The sequence below is a fragment of the Lissotriton helveticus genome, chromosome 3_1 (assembly GCF_964261635.1).
Source record: "Lissotriton helveticus chromosome 3_1, aLisHel1.1, whole genome shotgun sequence".
NCBI lineage: Eukaryota > Metazoa > Chordata > Amphibia > Caudata > Salamandridae > Lissotriton > Lissotriton helveticus.
The window spans coordinates 1,184,683,974-1,184,710,331 of NC_136061.1; the positions used below are offsets into that span (position 1 = coordinate 1,184,683,974).

General features: G+C 44.3%; 1 protein-coding gene across 1 annotated transcript in view; it reads left to right on the forward strand.

Annotated features, from left to right (window-relative positions):
- The window catches only part of LOC144824222 (uncharacterized), a 652,050-nt gene that overhangs the window by 505,875 nt on the left and 119,817 nt on the right, over positions 1 to 26,358 (forward strand). Inside the window, exon 26 of the mRNA XM_078683370.1 lies at positions 18,125 to 18,272. Within this exon, the coding sequence (XP_078539496.1) occupies positions 18,125 to 18,272 (148 nt within the window). The remainder of the gene's footprint in view (positions 1 to 18,124; positions 18,273 to 26,358) is intronic.

A 26,358-nucleotide genomic window follows, 5' to 3' on the forward strand; every position in this document is an offset into this window, starting at 1 on the left:
ACTTGGCAAAATTGTAGGGACTGGTAGCCCGATGTGCCTTTTGTAGGTCTCAATATATGTGCTCCAGTGGATTTTGAGAAATTAACGTTTAAAAAAAGATATATATCTGTAACAGCGGACCGGGCAGCGCTCCAGGACGCGTACTTTTCGCGCAACGGAGCTTTGTGAAGCGAAGCTGATTGGTTCTCCGGCGTCTGTCAACATTCCAAACAGTCCGTAGCGGCCGCCATCTTGTCTCTCGGTAGGATCGAGAGACAAGAGGAGGCGAAAGCGAAGGGGCAAATGACCATAAGGGGGAATAGTAGATCCTCGCTGACCCCCTAGGTTTGATGTGGAGGTTTTAAAAGGGCCCCGCGGGGCAAAAAAAAAATATAATAATAATAATCGAACGGCTGAATGGATTTGCACGAAACTTGGTAAAATATTAGGGACTGGTAGCCCGATGTGCCTTTGCTAGGTCTCAATATATGTGCTCCAGTGGATTTTGAGAAATTAACGTTCAAAAAAAGATATATATCTGTAACAGCGCTCCGCTTCGCGTAACGGAGGTTTGCGAAGCTGATTGGTCATTCTGTCACTGGGCTATAGTTGGGCTACATCTGGCTGATATTTGGGCTACATTTGTTTTTTTTCGTCTCTGGCGGCCATCTTTGGGCTACATTGGGCTACATTGGGCTTCATTGGGCTTCATTGGGCTACATTGGGCTACATTTGGGCTCCAACATATATATAGGCCAATGTAGCCCAATATATATTTTTCAAAGTTAATTTTCGTAAAAACCACTGGAGCATATATCTTGAGACATAGCAAAGGCACATCGGGCTACCAGTCCCTACAATTTTGCCAAGTTTCGTGGAAATCCATTCAGCCGTTCGAGCTAAAAGTGAGTCCAACCGCCCTATGGAAATGAAGGAAATGAATGGGTAATTTGTAATTAGCAAATAGCTCATCGCAAACTAGGAATGGTAAAGAATCGCTATTTATTCCTTAAAGTTCGCTATTTAGGAAATGCAAAAAACTTTGATGATACATATGGCGGTTCATCTCTAACAAGATAAGAAGCATAGGGATAGATTTATGATGACTGGCGCATCACCAGGGATGTGTTAGTCATTCTGTGCCGCTGTTCCGTCACCTATGGTGTGCTGCATTTACAATGCGGCGCATCATGGGGCAAAAACAGCACAGATGCGTGATGTATCTGTGCCGTAAAGGTGGCGCATTGCTGGAGTTGTATCGCAAGTGTGATGAAGCTCCAGCAAGGGTCGGGGGTGCCCCTGTCGCAGGGTTTCTGTTCTCACACAGAACTGTGGACAGAGGATTGGAACCTCGGCGAATTAGGGTGTCCCAAAACTCACCTTAGTAATCAAAAACCCCTTAGCAAGCTAGGTACAGTGTCACATTGGATATAACAAACTCTCAATGTTTAGACAATCCAGAATATGAACTTATAGTACCTCAGGATACGTGGAACTCATGAACAGTCGGTCGTTATATATTTCTTAGAAACCAGAACATGGAGTTAAGAAGAACACATGTGTATTTGAAATGTTTATTTACTAATGCCGTCTTCTCAGGCGTAGTATCTTAGATAATACAAGTACACATATTATCAGTAGCAAAATTACCAGCATAGTTACTAGTACATAAAAAGCGAATGGTGACAGTATGTTAACATGCTGTAAATGAATAAGAGTTAGCAACACTTATAAGCAGCCGCGGGCCGTGGAGGGAGTTACTGTGGGGCAGGGAGGCGGGGAGGGGGAGGGGCAGGGTGGAGAGGGCTCCACCCTGCTTCTCCCCCTCCCCGCCTCCCTGCCTCACCGTAACTCCCTCCACGGCCCGCGGCTGCTTATATCTCACCCTCCCTAATACACATATTATATTATTTGCTAAGAAGGTCTCTTTGTGTTGGTTTAGGGCGTGCCCATACTTTAGTGTCTTAGATTTGAAGGAATCACATCAGCATACACCAGCTCTCTCTTCATGTGAACCGCATCAAGTGTTGTGTATGTGTGTTCGGCAAAGCAATATAAAACCCGCCTCATGCCCAGAATTGGCAGAAGTTGCACTTATGTTATGAGTATGAAGTCGTGGAGATCAGACCTCATAACAATTCTGTATCGTGTTGTTCTTGAAACTTTAGCACTCGCTGTACAGATATAGTTTAACAAGCAAAGCAGATAGTAGAGCAATAACATATTATTCTCATGTAAACCACGATGAACTACTAGGTTGAAAGCTAAAGCAACAACTAAGTGTCGTGTGCAGAAGTTGCAAAAAAGGAAAAATGGCGTTTAAACCGGTAATGAGCCCATGCTAACTTAACACGGTGTAAAGATATCCAGGACCTAGATGACACCTCCCCATGATCCGGAAACGAACTGAATAAGATAATAGAAGTGCCATCTCATGAGAGCAGATTGCAAGTTTATATGTGGACGGTCCGCAAGGTAAAGCATTAAAAACTAGGAAAATTTAATGCTAAAGAAAAATAAAACAGCCAAGTACTTTATCGAGTCTTAAGCCAATAGGCAAGGTAAATAATAAAAACTTGACAAATAAGTCAATGAATTTTCAATGAAATGCTAGTACTCAGCATATCAAACATGAAAAAGGTCTATGACATAACTGTGTATGCAAAATAAGCTGCAACAGCCTCCAATAGGAAGTCACCGTCTTCATCCGAAAACAGTTCAGCCATCCAATTTAAAAGCGGAAAAGAACATACGTGCTCTCCCAGCACCGGATCCTCTATCACCATCAGAGGACAGCTCGGTGGGTTTTCAAGAAAGCTCTGTTCCAAGAAAGACTGTGTTGCCGCCAGTAAATTCCAGGGACCAATTAGTCCATGCATCAATGCCACAGCCATAATCCTTTCGCCAGGACAAACCAACTCGTGAGTAATGATAGGAGTCATCAGCTGATTAAAGTCGACGTCAGGAGAAACCGGTCCGCAGAGACACAAATCAATGGCCCAATCGAAATCACAGGTCAGGCAGTGAAATACAGGCTGGACACAGGTGAAGTAGGAGAATCGAAAAGATAATCCATATGCCGTGCTTAATATCGCCAACGGCATTGTGCCATAATATTCTAGCATGCGATTGCAGGACAGTGTCAGCAGCTGTAGGGCGGGAGGTTGCATAGGAGGGACATCCATATTTAAAAATGTAAAAAAGCACAAGAGCGTCCGCTGGTAATGCAAGTAAAAATGGCAATCCACGAAGCAGAGTGGAAAAAATAGAATGAAAGAAAGCAGGGATGACTCCAAAGATTTTCTCAAATGAAGTCACGAGACCACTGGTAACAACTTTAAAAAAGTGCGCCAGGGCCTTTGTGGAGGATGCGTTAAAGATAGTCCGAACCATCTTGCTGAAATGGAAAGGCAAATCTGAATTGAAAAGGGTCTGCACCTCTGTACGGGTGTTCGCTATGTGAAGCACGAAAGTTTCACGGGCCGAACTCAAGGCCACCTCTGTCTGAGATAAAAGAGCTCTTATTCTTGCCATGCCGTTGAAATCTGCTCCCAAGGTTGGTATTTGTGGCGAGATTGAAAACTCCCTATGTTCATGTGTGGGAGGAAATAGAACATTTCTGCAGCAAATAACCCGTTCACTTACTGTTACGATAAAAGGAATACTTTTAATTAACCCAGAACAATCTTCATTATTGAGCATCAAATAACTACCATTTTCCAACAACTTGAACGTGGGGATGATAGCAGGAACTGGCGTGCCTTGCAACACGCAAGCCATATTTGGTCGGTGTTTGTTGCATGAACCGTGTAACTGTATGTGCCTACACATTAGTGAATGATCTGGCGTCTCAGTGCATTCATTTCCATTCAGATAAACTTCTTGATCATCTTTGAAACATCTGTATGTGTATGGAAGCGACCAGACCTCATGAAGAAAAGCACTACCTAAAGGTTCATAACGACCTATTGGTATATATTTCATACAATTTGAAAACTTATATAAAGCAAAAGGCAGCGTTATTAAACCGTGGATAAGGCACGTTGCCAAAAAACCCGCAATCCTCTGCTGATGATGTCACTGAGCATGTCATGAATGATGTAATATGTGACATCATCAGCAGTGGATTACGGGTAATAGTATCTCTAGTTTACTCCCCTATAGCTGTCTTTCTTTTAACATAAGTGTCTGTTTCCTTCCCTTATACTTACTGTTTTTGGTTCGTTTCCGGTTCGCGTACCGGCGAGCGAACTGGGAAGCGAACTAAGAGAAATAGAGGTTGGCACAGTTCCAAATATTGTACCAATTTTTTAATAACGGGGAGGTAGTTCTGAAAAGAACTTTTTTTTTTATTGTTTTTGTTGTTTTATATTTTTTTATTATTTTTCGGAACATTTTTTTACTTTTTTTGAATTTTTCTGAACAGTTTTATATTTTTTTGGGTTTTTCTTGGAGGGGGCAATGAAAACGATTCATTGTAAAGGGCTCAACAGGAGCAACAAAACAAAAAAAAAGTATTTAATATTTTGGGCGTTTCGTACAAACTTGCATATGATAGTCAATAGCTCTGTTGATCAGAGTGATGCTTCTTTCTCCGTAGCAAATGAATCCATCGCAAAATACGCAGATGTGTTTTACTTCACCAAATCTCATTTGTATATTTGGCACCATCTCCCTGCCCTCTGGTCCCGTTACTTCCGGTACAACAGATCTTCTGGCCATAATAGGGAGATTATCTAGGTCGTTCCGAAACTGTGCAGCACTGTAGTTGTTAGGATGCCACCTAGTCATATGGCGATGCATTGTGTAGTTTCCGAAACTGTATTTTTTCTCGGTTCCTCTGGACAGTCTATCTTGACATATAAGGCAAGTTACGTATCTTGCATTTACTTTTTTCTGACCTTTGGGAATTTTAAAAAATTGCCAAATGAAGTTTTCTTTCCGGTGAGTCGTCCTGGGCTCCTCAGGCAAAAACTGCCTCTCTTCGTGCTCGTCGTCCTGTTCCTCTTCTTCCTCTTCTTGTTGAATTATAACTTGAGCAGGTGGTCCACTCTTCCTTGGATGTGGTGGAGGTGGTGGGGAAGCACCAGCTGAAGCTACTAAAGAAGCCATTGCTCAGTGATCACAAAGGGTCTTTCTCTCACAATGATGAAAGTCAGAGTGAGGAAAGAAGGAGGGATTTTCATCATTTGGGAAAAACAAGAGTTCTCAACCAATGAAAAGTGTTCATTTTAGATTATATGACCTAGTCTTACATCATTAGGAAACCAAAAGTGAAATGAACCAATGAAAAGTGTTATTACCAAGTCACATGACCTGCTGTGTTTACGTTAAGCGCTTTGCAGGGCCTCCCGGTTTGCTTCCAGAAACCTGCGCTTTGCGACTCGCTTCGCGTACCAGTTCGCTAACGTAGCACGTCATATGACGTATCACGCGACAACGTGAAACGTCATGCGGACGGGAGGCATCACGATGTTGTTTTGTAACGCGGCAGTTGCGGTAAAGAAACGTTTACCGGCTCGCGGTCTATTTCGCGGCATCAAGGTCAGCTAACGGGAAGCTTCCCGATTCGCGAAGCGGGAACGAAGAAAAAAAAATATTTAAAAAAAAAATTATTCATAAACATATAAAATATATTTTTGGATTTAAAGAAGAATACATTTTACAGCTACAGATATTAGCTGTTAAAAACCCAATGAAATTCACTGAAAAAACCATAGGTTATAGACCATATATAGTTAGGAATTAGCATTTACAAAACCTTGAAAATTCACTGAAAAAACCATAGGTTATAGACCATATATAGTTAGGAATTAGCATTTACAAAACCTTATTTTACTCACACAAAACCATTGAAATTCCATATATAGTTAGTTGCACTAACTATATATCGCGCACCCGCAATCCACTGCTGATGATGTCACATATTACATCATTCATGACATGGTCAGTGACATCACTGATGACATCACTGATGACATCTCAAATGACATCACTGATGACATCACTGATGACATGTGATTTGACATCAATGACCACATCACTGATGATATCATTCATGTGACAATACAATGCATCTCCTCACATTTTAATATAACCTCTGTTTCACCCAGTGTTAAATACAGAGTATAATTTTTGAAACCATTGACACACCAATACTAGTTACTACATACGCACTCACTGATTCCTATGTCTACACACACATTCACTCATTCACCCATACAATCATTCATACATACAATCACTCATCTTTACAACACTATCATATGCACTCATACACCTATACAGACACTCACAGTCTGCCACTCATCCATGGAGTTACTCACACACGTAGTCAGTCCTGTTAAAGAATCAATGACACTTCCATGTTCTTGTCTATACAGTTAAACATAGAGCACCTTACATTTTCAAACATATACTAACACATACTTACCTTCTTATAGAATCATTGATACAAGTACACATTGATCTGCACAGAGTCACACACCTCCCAGCCAGCCAGCCACACACACACTCAGTCTCCCATACAAATACTTGGACAATCAATCAGTAACCCATATAGTTAATCATATAGCTACTGATCAACACGTGCAGCAGTTTACAGAACAACAGACATAATGATGCTCAAATTAAGATAGTTTAGTCACTAACCCATGCACTCAGTGAGACACATTTAATCACTCACTCATACATTCAGTCATGCACCTACTAAATCCTTTGTCCAGACACTTATACTTCCACTCATTCTTCAATATGTAAGACACATTTTAACTTTACAGAAACACACAGTCACTGGATGATGTCATCAGTGATGTCATCAGTGATGTCATTTGAGATGTCATCAGTGATGTCATCAGTGATGTCATTTGAGATGTTATCAGTGATGTCATTTGAGATGTCGTCAGTGATGTCATCAGTGATGTCATTTGAGATGTCATCAGTGATGTCATCAGTGATGTCACTGACCATGTCATGAATGATGTAACATGTGACATCATCAGCAGTGGATTGCGGGTGCGCGATATATAGTTAGTGCAACTAACTATATATGGAATTTCAATGGTTTTGTGTGAGTAAAATAAGGTTTTGTAAATGCTAATTCCTAACTATATATGGTCTATAACCTATGGTTTTTTCAGTGAATATATATATATATATATGTATATGTATTTCTTTATTCTGATGCACTGCGATCATAAAAGATACCGTAGATCATATAATAAATAAGCAAGCAATTCATACTGATACAGTAACATTTTAAAACAATGCGAATAGATAGAAACTGGCAGCTCAAAAATCAATACATTCTGGATAATCTAGATTTATAGGCGGCCCTCAAGAAACTTAACACTGCACCAGTGTGAGAGGGTTGGGCAACAACTGTAAATGCAGGAGGGCCACTTTAGCATGCCTAAACTCCAAGCTTTTTAACAAGTGCCGGAGGATACGTTTTCTTGGGAATGAAAAATATTTACTCAATAGAATAAAATGTAACGTGTCCTGAGGAGATCGAAGATTGCAGCCACAGGGACCTTGTTGATCTGGTGAGGGAAAGAAACCCGCTGGGGATGCTATAAGATGATGGAACAAGTTAAATCTAAAACGGGTGATTAAAAATCTGTTGTGAGCACTAGGTAATGCCAAAAAGTATGTCTCAATGCCCGGGACCGATTTTAACATTGAATATGCCCTAACTGAGGGTTTGCTGCGCTCAAGATCTCAAGATTTTTCATGGTTCACAGTTAAAAATTTGTGGTGTAGGTCTTTTATAGTTTTAACGTCCACATTACTTAAAGTGTCATGTGCAAAAAAAATATCTGACCTGCCTATAGCCTGAAAAGACTCCTTTACGTAATGTATCCAAGGTATTTTGTTACCATGCTCCAATTTCAAACAGTCCGATACAATCATGCGCTTTAAATTCTTATGATCGGAAGTCCAAATCTTTATCCAACACACTAAGAGTTTAATTGCCACTTGGTTCGCCAAGAAACCAAACCCTAACTCTTCATGTACAGACCAAACTGGCGTACCTTGGTGGACTCGTAGGATCCGGCGCAGACATTTATTTTCTGCTACCTGTAACCTGTGTGGGGGCACATACCCCCATATTTCACTGCCATATACTACTCTTGAGATACCTTTGGACTTATACAGTTTGAAAATTACCTCCAGGGCCCATGTACCCAATCTACTCACAAAACTAGGGATGGCACCCAGGGATTTATTCAGCTTCCCTTCTAAGAAGGCTTCCCCCTGTAACTTGTCATCAAATAACACTCCCAAATAGGGAAAGACCGGGACCATTCCAAGGATATGATTTCCGGCGTTAAAGATTTTTGAATGGAGACCCCGTGGGCACACTACTAGTACATAACACTTGGTATAATTCACCGACAGATCCAGCCTGTCCATGAATGTCACAAAACCATCTATTAAGACCTGCAGGCCCCGGCCCACGCGGGCCATGAGTTGCACATTGTCCTCATAGATTAGGCATTGCAAAACTCTCCTACCTACTCTAGGGCAGTCTGACTAGAGGGCCAAGACTGCCGCCTTGAGGCTGTTAATATAAATCTAGAATACAAAAGGAGCTAAAATGCACCCCTGGGCCACCCCTGTGTACAATCAAAATACTTGGTAAGATCTCCTTTGTGTGAGACTCTCACTGCCGCTGATGTATGGGCATGGAGTGATATAAGTAGATGTACAATACAGTGATCCATTCCTAATGAGATTAAAATGTCCCACAACTTAGACCGATATACCCGGTCAAATGGGGACTTAAGGTCCATGAAGGCCAGATACATGGCGCCTGACTGGGCCACGATATACTTGGAAATCAGGAGGTTAAGATTGAGGCATTGCTCCGATGTTGACAAACCTTACCAAAAACCATATTGGACTTCCAATAAGATATGGTTATCTGTGGCCCACAAAGACAGTCTAGATAGAAGTACTCGACCCAGGACCTTAACTACAGCATTGATAAGAGAGATTGGGCGATAGGATTGAGGCTTGTCCTTGTCTCCTTATTTCTTTTATTTTTATTTTATTTTAAACGTTTTTTATAGTGCTGGCTAGACCCAGAGGGATCAGAGTGCATCACATGAGAAGATAATATAAAGTAAACATGGCATACAAGTAGATAAAAAGATAATGAAACATCATGTGAAATATACAAATCAAAATAGATATACAGGTGCAAGAGCTATACACTTCAAGTAATTAGGTAGGTTATGTTCAGGAAATGGACAAATATAACATGGTGATTGGAGATCAGGTGCAGGTCACAGGTTAGGACCCCCAATAATAATTGGGCCAAACATGGCATACAAGTAGATAAAAGATAATGAAAACAACATGAAAAATATACAAATCAAATAGATAAACTGGGGCAAGAGCTATACATATCAATTAATTAGGTAGATAATGTTCAGGAAGTGGACAAATAATACTGGACAAATATGACATGGTGAATTGGAGATCAAGTGCACGTCACAGGTTAGGATCTGCATTAATAATTGAAGAGGTGGATTTTGAGGTCTTTTTTTAAGCTGAAATAGGAGGGGTTACAGCGCAGGTTTTTTAGGAGGGCATTCCAGATGATAGGGGCATTACCAGAGAAGGAGCGTGATTATGTGGCTTTCTTTTTATGCAGTGGTGGGGTTAGGAGGAGGGTGTTGGTGCTTCTCAGACGTCGTGTGGTGCCCGCAACGAGGAGTGTTTTGGTGGAGGACTTTATGAGTACTGCAGGCAGTTTTGTAGGCAGATCTGCCTTCAATAGGGAGCCATTTAAGAGTTTTGAAAGCCGGTGATAGATGATCGAAGCGTTTGCAGTGTTTGATGAGCCTGTCTGCAAGGTTGAGCCCAGCTTTGTTTGGAGCAAGGGGAATCCATTGAGGATGGCGTTACCATAATCAATACGTGAAAGAACAAGTGACTGTACTACAAGTTTAAAGTCATCGGTATGTATGAAGGGTTTGATTTTCTTGAGGTGACGGAGAGTGAAGAGGCATCCTTTAGCAGAGTTTTGATGTGAGCGTTAAGGGTAGGGTGTTGTCGATAGAAATACCAAGAGATTTGATGGAGTTTGACAGGGTGAGTAAGCAGTTGAGTGTGTTAAGGTCATAGATCCAGGTTTGAACAGGGAGAGGGTTCTTTGTTGGGGAGAAGAGAATGATTTCGGTTTTATTAGGGTTAAGTTTGAGATGGTTGGAATGGAACCAGGTTTGGATCTTGGTAAGGGTGTTGATCAGGTGTAAGATGTCAGCATGAGTTTTAGTCTTGTAATAGATTTGGGTGTCATCGGCGTAGAGATGGTAGTTGATGCCTGCTTGTTAAAGAATGAGGCTGAAGCGTTCCATAAAGAGGTTAAAGAGGGAGGGAGAGAGAATAGATCCTTGGGGACTCCAAGGGAGACATGAGTGGAGTTAGAAAGACAGTTTTGAATTTTGATTTGCTGAGTTCGGTGTTGTAGGTAGGAGACAAACCATTTGTAGGCCAAAACGGGTCCTAAGCACATTAAGTAGGGCTGAATGGTTGACTGTATCAAACGCTATAGAGAGATCAAGGAGGATAAGAAGGAAGGTCTCGCCATTATCAAGTGAGTGGTGGATGTCATGGACAACATTGAGCATTGGCATTTTGGTGCTGCAGCCTTTCTTGAAGCCTGATTGAAAGGGGTCGAGTAGGTTGAAGTTTTCGATGTGTTTGATTAGTTGTAGTAGGACACATTTTTCAAGGACCTTTGAGAGAAGGGGGAGGTTAGTGATGGGGCCGAGATTGTTTAGGTCATTGGGGTCAGCATTGGGGTTTTTGATTATGGGAGAGATTTGTCCAAGTTGAAGGGAGGTGGGGACACAGCCAGTGAAGAGAGAGGTGTTGATGATTGTGGTCCAATATGGGGTGATGATGTGCTTAAGGGCAGGGACAAGGTTAGAGGGTAAAGGGTCTTTTGTGTGGGAGGACGGTTTAAGATTACCATTAATTTTAAGGACTTCTAGCTCTGTCATGGGGAGGAAGTTGAGCAAGGAGGCATTGTTCTTTAATTGCAAGTTAGGGGAGTTGGGTTCTGGAAATGTGGTAGGATATAGGTGTGGGGAGTGGTTAGAGGGGGTGAGGAAGTAGGTGGGAAAGGAGAGTCGCTGGGGAGAGCCCTTCCTCCTTAAGGACCACAAGTAACTTAAGGATGGCAAAGGGGCAAAAGGTCTGGATGCCAGCAGATCAGCTTCCGGGACACTTTTGACCTTAGCATTCAGGGCACTGATAAATCCTTGATTCATCGGTTGCAGATCATCCAAAAAGCAGTCGCCTGCCTTTTTTCCGGCTGCCTAGATATGTTTCTGTCACTCCCTTACTCCACAAATTACATTGGCTCAAGGTTGACAAACATATTACATTTCTGATAGATACATCAGCCGTGTGAATTCCTCACCTTGTGAATATCCCCTTGCGTCAGCAACATTCGGAAATTCTTTTTTCGTAGCCTCGCACCGACGTGGACTCCTGACGTCATAGAGACACGACCTCGCTCGCGACTCCGCTGACGTCACCGACGCCTATAATAGGCCCACGCCGGCGCGATGACATCAGTTCCCTTTTTTCCGCGTCGTCGACGCTAACGGTTATCGGGAATCTCTGTAGCCAACGGATACTTTGTTGCCTATATTGTTACCTTTTTCTGATTCTCTGTATCCAATTCTTCGAAGATGTCTTCAAAAAAGACCGGCTTCAAGCCTTGCAGAGAATGTGGAAAAATGATGTCCATCACCGACCCTCATAGCGACTGCATCTGGTGCTTGAGCTCGGACCATGATGTGGATGACTGCTCTACGTGTAAGAAGATGAACCCGAAGGCCCTGAGAGAGAGAGAGGCGAAGCTCTTGGTGGCTAAGATGAAAGCTGGAAAGGAGAAATCGTCGAGGTCTCGTTCTCGAAGGGCGAGGTCGAAGTCGAGATCGAGGTCGAGGTCTGGATCTCGGGGGAGGTCATCCTCGAAGTCGGCTTCTGAACATGTTTCGAAGAGGAGGAAACATAAGAAGAGGAGGCATGAGTCCCGACGTCGTTCTGGTAAGGAGTCGGGTTCGAGGTCGATATCACCGAAGAAGGTACGTTCGAAGGTGGTGTCCCTTGATGTTTCGGATCCAGAACCTGAAGGTGAGGCCTCTCCTTCTGAGTTGCGGGCGCCGTCTCCGGCTCCGACTCCGACTCCGGCTCCGAATCCGCCTCCGAATCCGTCTCCGGCGCCGTCTCCGGCCCGAGATGAGGATGAGCTTCTTGAGGATGGAGGTTCCGCACCTTTAGGTGAGCCGAATCCGAACGCTCCTCAAGACAGGCCTGAGGGTTTTCAACCACCCTTTCCTACCCCAGGCCAGGACCCATCTGCGTTTCTTAACGCGATGTATGGAGTATTTTCGAGGGCGTGGTACCCCTCTGGTGCACCTTCGGGTCCCATGGGTCCCTTAGCTTTTAATTTAGGAGTCCCTCACTCCTACCCTCCGGCTCCGTTTATGCCTTCCATGCCGGCTCCGACGCCGCTGTGGCATTTTCCGGCTCCACCGAAGCCGTCGACGCCGGTTTCGGCTTCGCCTGCTCCGAGTCATTCTCGAACACATCCCTCTGAGCCATCGAATTCGATTCCGACATCGATTCCGAATCCGTCGGAGCCGGTGGTGGATCCGGTGGCAAAGCGTGTCAAGATGAGATCCAGAAGAGAGGCTCAACGCCTTCTGGATGAAAGGAGGTTTTTGGATTCACAATCTGACATTGAAGAGGGTGAGTTGGATGAAGATGCTTTTGAGGAGTTGGCAGATGCAGGAAGCCTGGATTTTTCTCCAGAGTGGGAGTTACCCTCAGGCTCTAGTACTCCTTCTAGGGACGTTCAACCCTATCATTTAATTATGAAGAAGGCTGCCAGTCTCCTTAAGTTGACTTTGCCTACAGCAGAATTCAAGTCTAATATCCTGACTGAAGTATTACATTCTCCGAGTTCAGTGGTGGAACCTCTTCTTCCTTTTAATGATGCTCTGACAGAGCCCATTCTAGAAGTGTGGAAGAAACCTTTGTCGGCTCCGGCTGTATCTAAAAGTGTAGCCAGAAGATACAGGGTTGCCCCTGAGGATCCTGCCTTTTTAACCTCTCACCCTTCACCGGAGAGTTTGGTCATTCAGGCGGCATGCTCCAAAAAGAACGTTAGCGCTTTCCCTCAGGTTCCTTTCGAGAAGGAGGCGAAGAAGCAGGATCAGGTGGCAAAGAAGTCCTTCTCCTCTGCCAGTATGGCGTTAAAATCATCAAATGCCACTTGCTTGATGGGGAGGTATTTGCACGCACTTATGGACTCTTTGCGTGTTCTCGTTCCAAAAGTTCCTGATGACAGCAGGAAGGATTTTGAGGAAGTCATCTCTGACGCTCAGGCGGCGGCTCGCCAGGTCATTCAGAGCGGCCTGGATACTGTAGACTCTGTGGCGCGCATTATGGGCACTGCTGTCGCTACTAGGAGGTCCGCCTGGTTGAAATCTTCTGACTTTTCGGCTGATGTTCAGGCGACATTGTTAGATCTTCCTTTCGATGGTTCAGGCCTCTTTGGGAAGAAGGCTGATGCGGCCCTTGAGAGGTTTAAGGATAGCAGAGCGACTGCTAAATCTTTGGGTCTTCAGATGAGAGGCTCTTCAACTGGCAGAAGATTCAGGGGTTTTGGTCGCTCTTCCTTTCGGAATTTTCGGCAAGGCCAACAGCAGCAGCAGCAGCAGCAGCAGCAGCAGCAGCAGCAGCAAAACTCCTTGTATAGGACATATAGGGGAAAGCAGAGAGCACGTCCCCGTGGACGTCAGGCCTCTTCCTCCTCCACTTCCTCCAACCCCCCTGCCCCTGAGAAGCAGCCCTAGATCCGACTTTCAGGATCATGTGGGTCCGGTTGGGGGCCGGCTTACCCATTTTCTACAGGATTGGGAATCGGTTACATCAGATCTTTGGGTTCTCAATCTTGTAGAAAATGGGTATGCCCTTCCCTTTCGGGAATTCCCTCCCAATTTCCCTCCTTGCCAAGGGTATTGCTCCGAGGAACATCTGTCTCTTCTGCAGGAGGAAGTGTTGACTCTGATAAGAAAGGGTGCGATAGAGGTGGTCCCAGAGCAGGAAAGGGGTCAGGGATGCTACTCCCGGTATTTCCTGATTCCGAAGAAGGATGGCAGACTTGGTCCAATCCTGGATCTCAGGATCTTGAATCTCTATCTGAAGCAGGAGAAATTCAAGATGCTCACCCTTGCTCAGGTTCTTCAGGCGCTGCAAGAAGAAGACTGGATGGTGTCGCTCGACTTGCAGGATGCTTACTTTCATATTCCAATCCTGAAGTCGCACAGGAGGTATCTCCGTTTTACGGTGGGATCGCAGCACTACCAGTTTGCGGTCCTTCCGTTTGGACTTACTACTGCGCCTCGAGTCTTCACCAAGGTGATGGCAGTGGTGGCGGCGCATCTCAGGAGATCAGGGATTCCAGTATTCCCTTATTTGGACGACTGGCTGATCAAGGCGGAGTCGTCAGAGAGATTGCTCCATCATCTGCGAGAGACAACCCAGTTGTTGTACAGGTTGGGTTTTTCGATAAATGTGCCCAAGTCTCACCTGGTGCCCTCCCAGCGCAACCTGTTCATAGGTGCCGTACTGGACACAACCGTATGTCGTGCATTCCCTCCCCCTCAAAGGATTCACGACATACGGGAGATGATTCCTTTATTTTACAATGGAGCGGTTGTTCCAGTCCTGAAGGTCCTTCGCCTGCTCGGTCTTATGGCTTCATGCATTCTGTTGGTCAACCATGCACGCTGGCACATGAGGGCGCTCCAGTGGTGCCTCCGCAGGCAGTGGTATCAGCACAACGGAGATCTCAGGGAGTCAGTGAGGATCTCCAGAGAGGCTGCAGCGGATCTGTCTTGGTGGGGCGTGGAAGGCAATCTGTCACAAGGAAAGCCTTTTCAATTGCCTCAATCGGTGGCCACAGTGATAACGGATGCATCCACTCTCGGGTGGGGTGCTCATCTGGGGGATCTGGAGGTCAAGGGCCTTTGGTCTCCAGAGGAAAGGTTGCTTCACATCAACCTTCTAGAATTGCGGGCGATTCGTTTGGCGCTCAAGGCCTTCCTCCCTTCCCTTCGCAGTCGGTCGGTTCAAGTCCTGACGGACAACACGACCGCGATGTGGTACATCAACAAGCAGGCAGGGGTAGGGTCGCAGTGTCTCTGCAGAGAGGCTCTGCGTCTCTGGTCCTGGGTTCAGGACCATCAGATTTGTCTGATGGCGAATCATCTGACCGGAGTGTTGAACGTTCGTGCAGACAGTCTCAGTCGGCAGTTCTCTGCCGACCACGAGTGGAGGCTTCACCCGGAGGTGGTTCACGACATCTTTCAGATGTGGGGGACTCCTCGGGTAGACCTGTTCGCCACTCACGTGAATGCGCACTGCCTGTCATTCTGCAGTCTCCAGTATCCGATGCAAGGAGCCTTGGGGGATGCGTTTCAGTTGAGTTGGAGAGGTCAACTCCTTTACGCGTTTCCCCCCATACCCTTGATTCCTCGGGTTCTGAGGAAGATTCGCCAAGACCGGGCCCAAGTCATATTGGTCGCCCCGGATTGGCCAAGAAGGGTGTGGTATACAGATCTACTCCACCTCTCCTCTCACCCGCCGCTCCGTCTCCCTCTCAGGGCAGACCTCCTCTCTCAGATGGAGGGGCAGGTTCTACACCCCCACCTCCAGACATTGCACCTTCATGCCTGGAGATTGAACGGGGCAACCTGATTTCCTTTTCCCTCCCGCCTGACGTTGTGGATGTCATCCTGTCAGCCAGGCGTGATTCCACTAAGTCCATCTATTCTTATAGATGGGCGAAATTTGTCTCGTGGTGTGGGGAAAAGTCTATTGATCCATTGAAGGCCCATTTGTCTAATGTTCTCCAGTTTGCCCTTTCTCTGGCGCAGCAGGGGCTTGCGGTTGCCACGGAGAAGGGTTACCTTTCGGCGTTGTCGGCATTTCTCTGTTTGCCTGACCAGCCTTCTCTTTTTAAGTCTCCTGCGGTCTTAAGGTTTTTGAAGGGTCTTACTAATAAGTTCCCTCCTTCACCTTTTATTGTGCCTCAGTGGGATTTGAATCTTGTATTGACTTTTTTGATGGGTGCTCCCTTTGAGCCTCTCCATAAATGTCCCATGAGGCTTCTTACCTTTAAGACAGTCTTCCTGGTTGCAATAACCTCGGCAAGGAGGGTTAGTGAGCTTCAAGCTCTTAGTTCCAAGCCCCCTTTCCTGACCATTCATGCTGATCGAATGGTTCTTAGGACCAGGGCTGCTTTTCTGCCTAAGGTGGTAACTCCCTTCCATCTAGGACAGTCCATTACCCTTCCTACCTTCTATGCTCCCTCTCACCCTTCCAAGGAGGAAGAGAGACTGCACCGTCTGGACCCTAAGAGGGCGGTGTCCTTTTACTTGGACAGATCCAAGGACTTTCGTTTGGAAGACCAGCTTTTCGTTGGATTTGCTGGCTGCAAGAAAGGAAGGGCTGTCCATAAAAGAACTTTATCGAGATGGATTGTCCTCTGCATAAAGATCTGCTACTCTTTGGCCGGTAAGGAACCACCAGAGGGTATAAGGGCTCATTCTACAAGGGCTAAGTCATCAACCTCTGCATTGGCTAGAGGTGTGCCTGTTGAGGACATTTGTAGAGCGGCAACTTGGTCTTCCCTCCACACTTTCGCGAAGCATTACTGCTTGGATTCCGAAGTGAGGAGGGACGGTCACTTTGCACGCTCTGTCCTTCAGGATTTCCTGGTTTAGAAGAGTGGACACCCTCCTCCGGGAGTGGGGACTGCTGTGGGACTCTATTCACAAGGTGAGGAATCCACACGGCAGATGTATCTATCAGAAGAACAAGTTACTTACCTTCGGTAACGCTTTTTCTGGTAGATACAATATCTGCCTGTGGATTCCTCACTGACCCACCCGCCTCCCCGCTGTCCACTCTTCTATACCAGTGTTACTGTATTGTAATGTATATATATATATTTTGTTGTCAGGGAAATGTTTCATTTGCTTTCCTGCATTTGCTTAACACTGTGTGTTTTGCCTTGACTATTGTGTACTGTGTATACTTTGTATATTTCTACTGTCATTGGTCCGTCCGTGTGCCTCGATGGCACGGAAAAAAGGGAGGAACTGATGTCATCGCGCCGGCGTGGGCCTATTATAGGCGTCGGTGACGTCAGCGGAGTCGCGAGCGAGGTCGTGTCTCTATGACGTCAGGAGTCCACGTCGGTGCGAGGCTATGAAAAAAGAATTTTCGAATGTTCCTGACGCAAGGGGATATTCACAAAGTGAGGAATCCACAGGCAGATATTGTATCTACCAGAAAAAGCGTTACAGAAGGTAAGTAACTTGTTCTTTAGGCCTTATGTTCCATGTTTAGAGCTAGATACAGACTCTCCCCTTCTTACATCCAAGTTCTGGTGTCTGCTTATGTTCCCACCCGATCGCAGAGATTAGCCAACCTCGCACTGTTTACCACACACTGTTTACCATGCCTAGGTTTTCGTTGGGCTCATATTAAGTGGTGCCCCTTCTCCTTTTTAGGACCAAAACTCTGGTACTCTCTTCTGTTAGCTCTCAGGAACTGTAACTCGTTGCTTACTTTCCGTAAGAACCTAAAAACCACGCTTTTCAATTGCCCTGACTGAGCCCGTGTCACCTGGTATGTTGCTGTGTCTCCAGTTTGTCTTAGCATCTCTGCTAAGTGCCTGCCTCTAGCACCGGGAGAACCCTTTGGGGTAGCTGCGTGCTCTACAAGCTTCTTAAATTAAATTAGAATTTCACAGTGTCTTTCCCTTTTATTTTTGGTCTTTGTTGAAAAGCCCCAAGTATTCTTTCTGAATACCACTTTTATCTTACCTCCACTCCATGTGAAGCTCAGGAATTTAGGGGTGTGTGAAATTATAATTTCGCTGCAGATGTTTTGTCAGGGTGACATTCGTGACTTTTGCAACACTGTCTGGAGGGGAAATTTCCTTCTGTTTTTAAAGAATTTTTTAACCTGCATAAACTTTGCTTATATGTCACGTATTTCTGTTGGCAACGAATCCCGATGACTATATCTCCACTTTCCACAGGTGTCATTGTAGACAGTACATCTCAGCTGAGGAACTCTGTGACTCGTTTTGCATGAGGGATGCTCCTCGCCTCTCCATGCACCGTGGCACCAACAACGAGTTCCTGCTGCGAGTAGAAGAAAGAGAGCAGAGGCGCAGTACAGAAATGGTAAGCGTGAGGCGGGTCTTTTTAAAAAATATATATTTTTATTGTCAACACGAGAAAACATAAGATAACGTTGTCTTAGTAACATATACAATATACAAAATGTAGGCGAAAACAAATCCATATACAATTTAAACCGGATCTGAGGGAGACAAAAAAAAAAAGAATATTATGATTTTTAACCATCACATTCATTAAGCCTTAACATTCATTAAATGCATAGATTGTTATAGATAAACTTATAGGAAAGTCCCCCAAATTCTATCAAATTTCATCATTGATTGTACTCCCCTAATCTTGGCTAGTGCTGACTCCATATTAAAGATTTCCTTGACCAGAGACCACCATTCCATAACGTGCAGTGGTTTCACCGATATCCATGCCCTAGCAATGGTTAATCTGGCACATGAAAATAGAATGGTCAATAAATCTTTATGTAGACAATTTAACGGTTGAATACCTAATAATACAGTTGTGACTGACAAAGGAGAAAAGACAACTTGTTTTTGGTTCAAAATATTCTCAAACCCAGACCAAAACTCAGACAATGCAGGGCATAATAGTAACATATGTTCGAGATCTGCCGCTACTAGATCACATTTAGGACATTTGGAGCGGTCACTTGACTGACTATTTTGGGACCATTTTGAAATTCTTTGCGGAGTATAATATAAAGAGCATATTGTTTTATATGATTGAAGCCTGAAATTAGAAGATTGTACTACGTTATTGATGTTACAAAGTGACGCAGAAATATTATTGTCAGATATATAAGTACCTAATCTTGTAGTCCATTTCGTAGCCAACTTCGAACAATCATCTATCTTATACTGAATAAGGCATTTATAACCCTCACTAATAGAAGATTTTGTTTTTGTGGAATAAAGACAAACCCAGATATCAGAGTCGGAGACTTCCTTCAGATTAATTTTACGTGTAAAAAAGTCCCGGATTTGCATACATTTGAACCGCATGGGTTCTGTTAGATTATACTTTAAGTGTAGCAAAGTCCAAAAGGCCTTGAGCACCAAAAAGGTCCCCTAAGGTGTTTATACCGGAGCGAGCCCACGCGCTCCCTGCTCCATCACTAAAAATTCCGGATTGGAGGCGTGCCGGGTCAAGCAGTTCAATAGAAACCTCTAGCGGGATATGTCTGGTTTTGGAAAAGGGATACACGGCCTGGTGATACTGGACTGGAGGTATTGTAGGAGGGAATGTTTCATTACGAACTTGAGGAGGCTGTTTTGCATTTGAAGGAGAAACAGAATTTCCAGATTACTACAAGAACCCAAAAACGTAACACATTTATTTCCTTCTTCAACACTTTTACAAACAATAATTGAAAGCTTTACATTTGTGAATGAAAGTTCCCTTGATGAAGTGCACAGTGTACTCTTGTCCTCGAGCTAGTGAGGGCCAATGCGCCTTTGAAGACAGTGGGACTCATGCGTAGGCCTTTATTTAGCAGGATGCCAATGTGTTGTAGTCGCATGGTTGCATTTATGTCAGCGCCTTTGCATAGGAACATCTACATTTTGAGTATACTGGAGGAATCTGCCAAGGCCTAAATTGTGCTTTGAAAAGTGTAAAATTCACAAACTGTTTTTTGTGTTTCTTAATGCATTTCTCATGGCGAGCTTTGGAAGTGAAAAGATAACTCATGCAGGTTTCTGCTGTGCAACAATTCAAACAAGCATTGGCAAAACCACTAGGTTTTTTTTGGGGGGGGGGGGGGTCGCCACAGTCTTTTACCACCACTTCTTTTGTTTCTTCATGGTTTTTTCAAAACATTCTTGCTGGGGAAGCTTCTTGGCATTTGTAAGTCTGGAAAAAAACACTGGCTAAAAGCAAAAATATTTTGGGTGTCTCAAAAAAGTACACATTGCCATAGTAGTCCCTGGAACTTAAGGTAACTATTTTGCATGTAGATTTTCTCCTTGTGAGAGGGCAGAATGCTGACATTCACAGTGAAGTTAGCCAGTGGCTGAAATGGGCTGACCTACTCTTGTATGCTGTAGTGGCCAGGAGAAAAATGTGAATGACACAAAACTGACCAATAGATGATGAGAGCTGCCTTAAATCCCATAATTGTAATAAAATCAAAAGGTCTTGACTAGAGCTAGACCTAACAAACCAGAGGTCTTAGCTATTAGAAAGAGAGGTTATTGAATTTCAGGGGTTACTATTAAGTATGGGTGAATATTGCGAATTCGCAATCCGCGAAATTGCGTATTTATGGATTCGCAATCCGCAAAATGCGCGAACTCTCGCGAATTTTGCATATTTTTTTTTGTGTTCGCAAGTGTTTCTGCCATTTTGCAAGGGTTTTTTACCAGTTCGCAAACGCGAACTTTCTTGTCGGGTAGCAACGGTCGCGACCATGTTGTTTCTACGTCTGGTTCATCACAGCACCCTCTGTTTCACCACTGCCACCCTCTGTTTCACCACTGCCACCCTCTGGCTCACCCATGCCACCCTCTGGTTCATCACTGTAGATTATGGGGGGAAAAGCACACCTGCCCTGCCTCAACTGACATGAATTAATTTGGGGCTGATGAATGTGTCACTGAATTTGAGCTGGCACCTGCTTCCTTAGCTATAAGTGATTCCTCATTAATGATGAGCTTGAACTTTTGCACCTGCTAAGTGCTTTCAGTTTTGTAGAATTCGTTAGCACACCTGCCCTGCCTCAACTGACATGAATGAATTAGGAGCTGATTAATGTGTCACTGAATTTGAACTTCCAGTCTGGCACCTGCTTCCTTATCTGTAATTGCTTTCTGTTGCAGTGTAATTTTTTTTAACAGGACCTTTGTGGCATACTTGTAGCTATTCTCTGAGCCTGCTGTGAGGGTCAGAGCAGGGTCATAGAATAGTTGCAAGTAGGCAACTGAACTCTGGGGGGGCCCCTCAGGAAGCACTACAGGGAATGGTTACTAATGATAAGATTGAACTTTTGCACCTGCTGAGTGCTTTCAGTTTTGCAAAAATCGTTTTTCTGCAATTTCGCGCGATTCCTGGGGCGCGAATTCACGCGAGATTGAATTCGGAAGCCGCGAATTTGTGCGAATATACGATTTGTTTTTTTTGCGGCGTGTTAGTTCGCGTGATTTTTTGCGTTTTTGCAAGCCGCTTGTAGCGCAACGTTGCGAAGTTACCCTAGCGGTCCTACATGGGCGCGGCCATCTTGTTAGCGTGACGTATTTCCATTTCCGGGCGCTATGTGTAATCTCGCAAAGTGTGCGGCTCGCTAGTACAAGTTTGCGTGTGATCGCGAGGGAAATCTCGCGCGAACTTACCCACGCGGTCGTGAACGGGCGCAGCCATCTTGTTTTTCATTCATTGCTATGGTTCTAGGCATGCTTTCTGTATCCTCTGTCAATCTCTGCCATCCTTTGCTTGTTTGAAGTTTTTTTTACATCTATTTTACTTATTATCTATCCCTCTACTTTTTCTAGCTCTATATTTTTGTGTTTTCTGCTACTTTTGGTTAATTTTAAACTACTTTTTTAAACTCTTTTCTTTTCTTCTTCCCTATTCTATTTCTTATTTATTATTTACCTTCCTTTCTGCCCAGACCATGGTAAAGGGAGCCGGGAAGCAGCCTGAGAAGAGGAAGGGTCCCGCACCCCGTGCCCGGCTCCCGTGCGGGCGTTTGAGGTGGGAGCTAGTGATGCCACGGGAGATCTTTAGCGCGGAGGAGGTGGCCGCACTAGTGTTTTATGTCCAGCGCCGCCTCCCCAGGACCATCATGGCAGGCGGCAAGATCGCTAGCGGCTACGGGCGCCGGGAGCGCCGGAAGCGGTGGGAGAAGGTGTGCCGGGCCATGTATCAACACTCTCGGGTCCGGCGCACCTACAACCAGGCCACCCACCGTTGGACGGACCTCCTGGACCGGGAACGCGACTTGCTCGACATGCTCGGCATCGAGATCCCCGGGCTTGGTGAGTAGTAGTAGCTATTTTATCACTACTCTGTTTTCTCCTGCTCTGTGTGTTATTATATTGCAAATTTTTTATTTTTACCAAGAGCAATAATGCTGCCGATTACATTGTAGGTAAATTATATTTCAAAATCTTCTGTTCATTTCAGGTGCACTGCTCTCCTTCTCAGTAGCGTTGCTACTATGCTTATTTGTTTTCGATTTTGTGTTCATTTCATTGGCCTGAGAAATTATGTATGAGTGTAGTTTAAAGAGCTGCGTAATGCTAGACACTAAGGGTCAGATTTTCAATTACCGGCGCATCCCTGCAAAGTAGCAGGGATGCGCCAGTAATTGTGCGCCACGCCACCACCACCCATGGTGCGCCGTATTTACAATGCGGCGCACCATGGGCCCAAAACGTCACTGAAGCGTTACGCATCTGTGCCGTAAAGGCGGCGCATTGCTGGAGTTGCGTTGCAACGATGGCGCAGCTCCAGCAATGCTCTGGGGTGCCCTATCTCCCCAATGCTGCGTCAAGCCGTACGTCTGCTTCAAGCAGGCGCAGGGTTTGAGTGACGCATCATTGTCCTAAAAGTGACTGATTGAAATCTTGTAGATTTCCCTCAGCCACTTTTAGGAGGCGTTCCTGCGCAGGAACGCCCTCCCTTGCGACGGAACGCCCCCTGATGGCGCAGGGCTTTACAACGTGATGCATCTCCCATATGCGTCACGTTGTTAATATACGCCGCACCATGGCGCCTCTTTTGTTCTGCTGCTGCGTCACAAAAGTCACGCAACAATGGAGCAAAAGAGCCGCAAGGGGCTTGTAAATCTGCCCCTACAGACTCAAATCTAGTCCTTCCTTTGTACACCTGGCAATAAGAAGAAATAGTGGTGGTGGATTGAATGTTTGAGTATTTTAATGACTGGTTAATGTAGTAGGAAACTTTTTAGTGTTGTCGCTGATCTGCAATCACGATGGAGTATGTCTGTCACTTCGCGTGCTGCGGACTGCTGCCTGCCAGTCCTAGGTAAACCTTTTTAGTAGTTTGTTTAGTGAGTTACATAACTTTCCAAGTCGACGGTCCGCAAATCAAGCAATACTAATATCGTAGTAGACCACATGAGATAGGTCAATATATCCAGTGAAATAGTTGTCTATTTGCTATTTCGCCAAAATATTTTGGTTTTGTTCTTTTGAAATGTTTGATTTGGTTGACAACAATCATCCATGTTTTCGGGTCTTTCTTTCTTTCATGTTGTACATCAGCTCCCCCCAGGGGCAAGAGGACAGAGGAGGAGGGGTTATCGGCTGCTGCTGCTGTTCAAGGCCAGGATCGGTCAGGCGAGGGCTCCTTTGCTGGCCCCGGTAAGTTTTAATTTTAATATAGAGTACCTATTTTTTCCAAGCGTTCCTCATTCGATTTTTTCTAAATCGTCTTTGATTTTCTTGTAGACTGTATCTAAATTCTTATCCTGCCTCTACTATGACTCCCTGTGGTATTACTAGATTATTCTTATTAGTCTGTCTGTGTAGCTAACTAAGATTGCACATTTGGCAAAAGGTGTTAAACGAAACTCCCATTCTAGCCAGCAATAGCTCTATGCACTGAGTGCAGTCCTTTGGGATTGTCCATAATGTCTTTTCAAGTCTTCTAAATGTTTATGCTTTGACAATTACCAACAATAAAAAGGTGAATGACCACCAAGAAAGAATAAGATACTACTTTACTTTTGGTTTGGATAGGAGGACAATCCATACTACTACTGTTGCAGGGGCAAATCTGCACAAACAGAACTAAGGACACTAAATAGTGCATTGTTTATCAATTATAATAGGCGCAGGTAGACTTTCCACATACCTCAGTGATATCAGACTTTGAAGAACCCCCAATCTCCTTACTGACTAGATAGTGTGGCAGAGTCATTTAGCTCCTGAATTCATCGATGATTGATCCCCAATGATGATTATTCAACGCAGGACAAGTGTACGGAGTCAGAGTCCAGAAGTGTCAGAGGCACGGATTCATGCTTGCAAATTGCAAAACCTTTTGCTCATTCACTCTTGACCAAAAACCACAGAGTCTATTTAAGTTTTAAAGCTTTATTAAAAGTAAAAATATTTATTAAAATCAAGCTTGTCATAAAACATAAACGGTTGATTAAAAATGGAAAAGTGCTTAGTGATTTATTTCACACATTTATTGTGGGCGAGCCGAGCCCTCACCTGGTTTGAACTTTAATTTTTCTTGTTTGGTGCTGAATCGTTGGTCACTCCGTCCTAGTGATGATGATTTGTTCTTAGAAGTGAAGCTTCTATCTGTTATGAGAAAAATGGTGCGTGTTAAAAAGCAAGCATTCATCAGTTGTGCCAAAAAGTGCAGCAAGACAACACCCTTCCCTGGAAAAAGGGACATTTTTACTTTAGAGTAGACAGTCACAAATTATTAGATTGGTTTTTGTATTCACATTTCTTCATTCCTAGACAAAATACTAGTGAGTGGTGTATGTCTATGACATCTAACATTCTTAAATGTACTTTGTAGGTGGAACATCTGGTGCTGAGCCCAGCGCGGAGGTGGAGGAGGACACTTCGGGGGAGGAGGCGGTGCAAGTGCCGGACGAAACTGCTGTGCGGGTTGCCATGGTAGTGGCGGGCAGTGGTAAGCTCTTATATTCCTTACCTATTGAGATTGCAGACTGCATAGTGTGCTCTCTGCACGGGTGTAGTATATATGTTCTACAGTTAAGTTACTATACTGTTAAGCATACTTTCAAATTTAGAACAAAGTTTTTATCAACCACGTAGTAGCCTCCTCTAAATTTACTTCAACTCAGCGGTGATTTTTTTTTCGAGAATCCAAATCAGATCTGAGTTGAACTTGATGGATGGGATGAACGAAAAGCGAAAGAAGGGTGTAAGTAAGTGTGGAAGGACGAGCAAGTTAAAAGTAATGATGACTGACAAAGAAGAATGATACGTGTTTGATTGGTGCCCGAGGTGGCTGGGAAGGAATATGATGCATGGCTGGGTGAAGGATGAAGCAAGGATGGGTGGAAGGAGAACAGCCTGGGTGGGTGAAACAGAAACTGTATGTGAGCGCAATATATGCTTTGATCGAAATTCAAATGCAAGTCAAGCACAGATGTATGGCTTGCGGTTTCCCAAATAAAATGAAAAGGTTGTTTTCCCGTGAGAAAACGTATGGTTTGTCCAGATGAGAGACATGAAGAAGAATGATTGACATATAGTTTGAATGGATGGATGCCTGGATCATGGTACTATCTGACTCTTAGATAGCATATGTGTATCTAGAGAGAGTAGACAGTCACTGGATGAACTAAGTGTTACTTTGAAGAGCATGTAACACCGCACCTGCACGTCCGTCCCAGTGTAGGAAAGGCAAGGAAAAGAAGTTGTAATTTTGTCCGAATACTACCATGAATAGTAGCAGTAGTTTGTATTGCAAGCACAGCATATATCCGGCTATTACGATGGCCACTCACTACCTCTGTTAATAAGTTTAGTAGAACTTGGTCATTCATGTGTGGATGTATCACTGTTGACTCAATAAAAAGCAAAGCACCTAAAGTCATCCCATATGTAAGCAAATACATACCATGTGCAGTGATAGATAATCAGATCATTTATCTTCTTCATTTTCCTTTTCTAGTATTCATTGGCACTGTAGGGTGAAATGTAATTAATTAAGCAGTAGCCCTTGTAACAGAGTATTCTCAGTGCCACCCGTAATCGAAAAGTAAGAGCATCACCACCTGCATGTACTGGACTGGTACAGTAACGAAAGTCTGTCTCACTCATCATAGCGGCCGTCTGTTTTTCTCGGGTGCAAGTTGACTGCGCTGGCATTATGCCGGCTTGCAGAAGTTAACATACCAATTTTGCTAAACAAGAGAGAAGAAGAAGAATAAGACTGGTGTACTGTCATAGTCGACTCTAATGGAGTGAGTCCATAGTGTTCGTAGAATTGATTCCTTAAACTCCCACTAATGTTAGAGCAAGGATGAAGAAGTGGGAGGTTAGATAGATACTGGCCACAATAGTTATGTACTGCGCTTGCAAGTTGCTAGTTCTACTGTGACACAACTTTCTGCTGAATCATTTTGTGTTAATCTTAAAGAGCATTGGTTACAGACTATGTC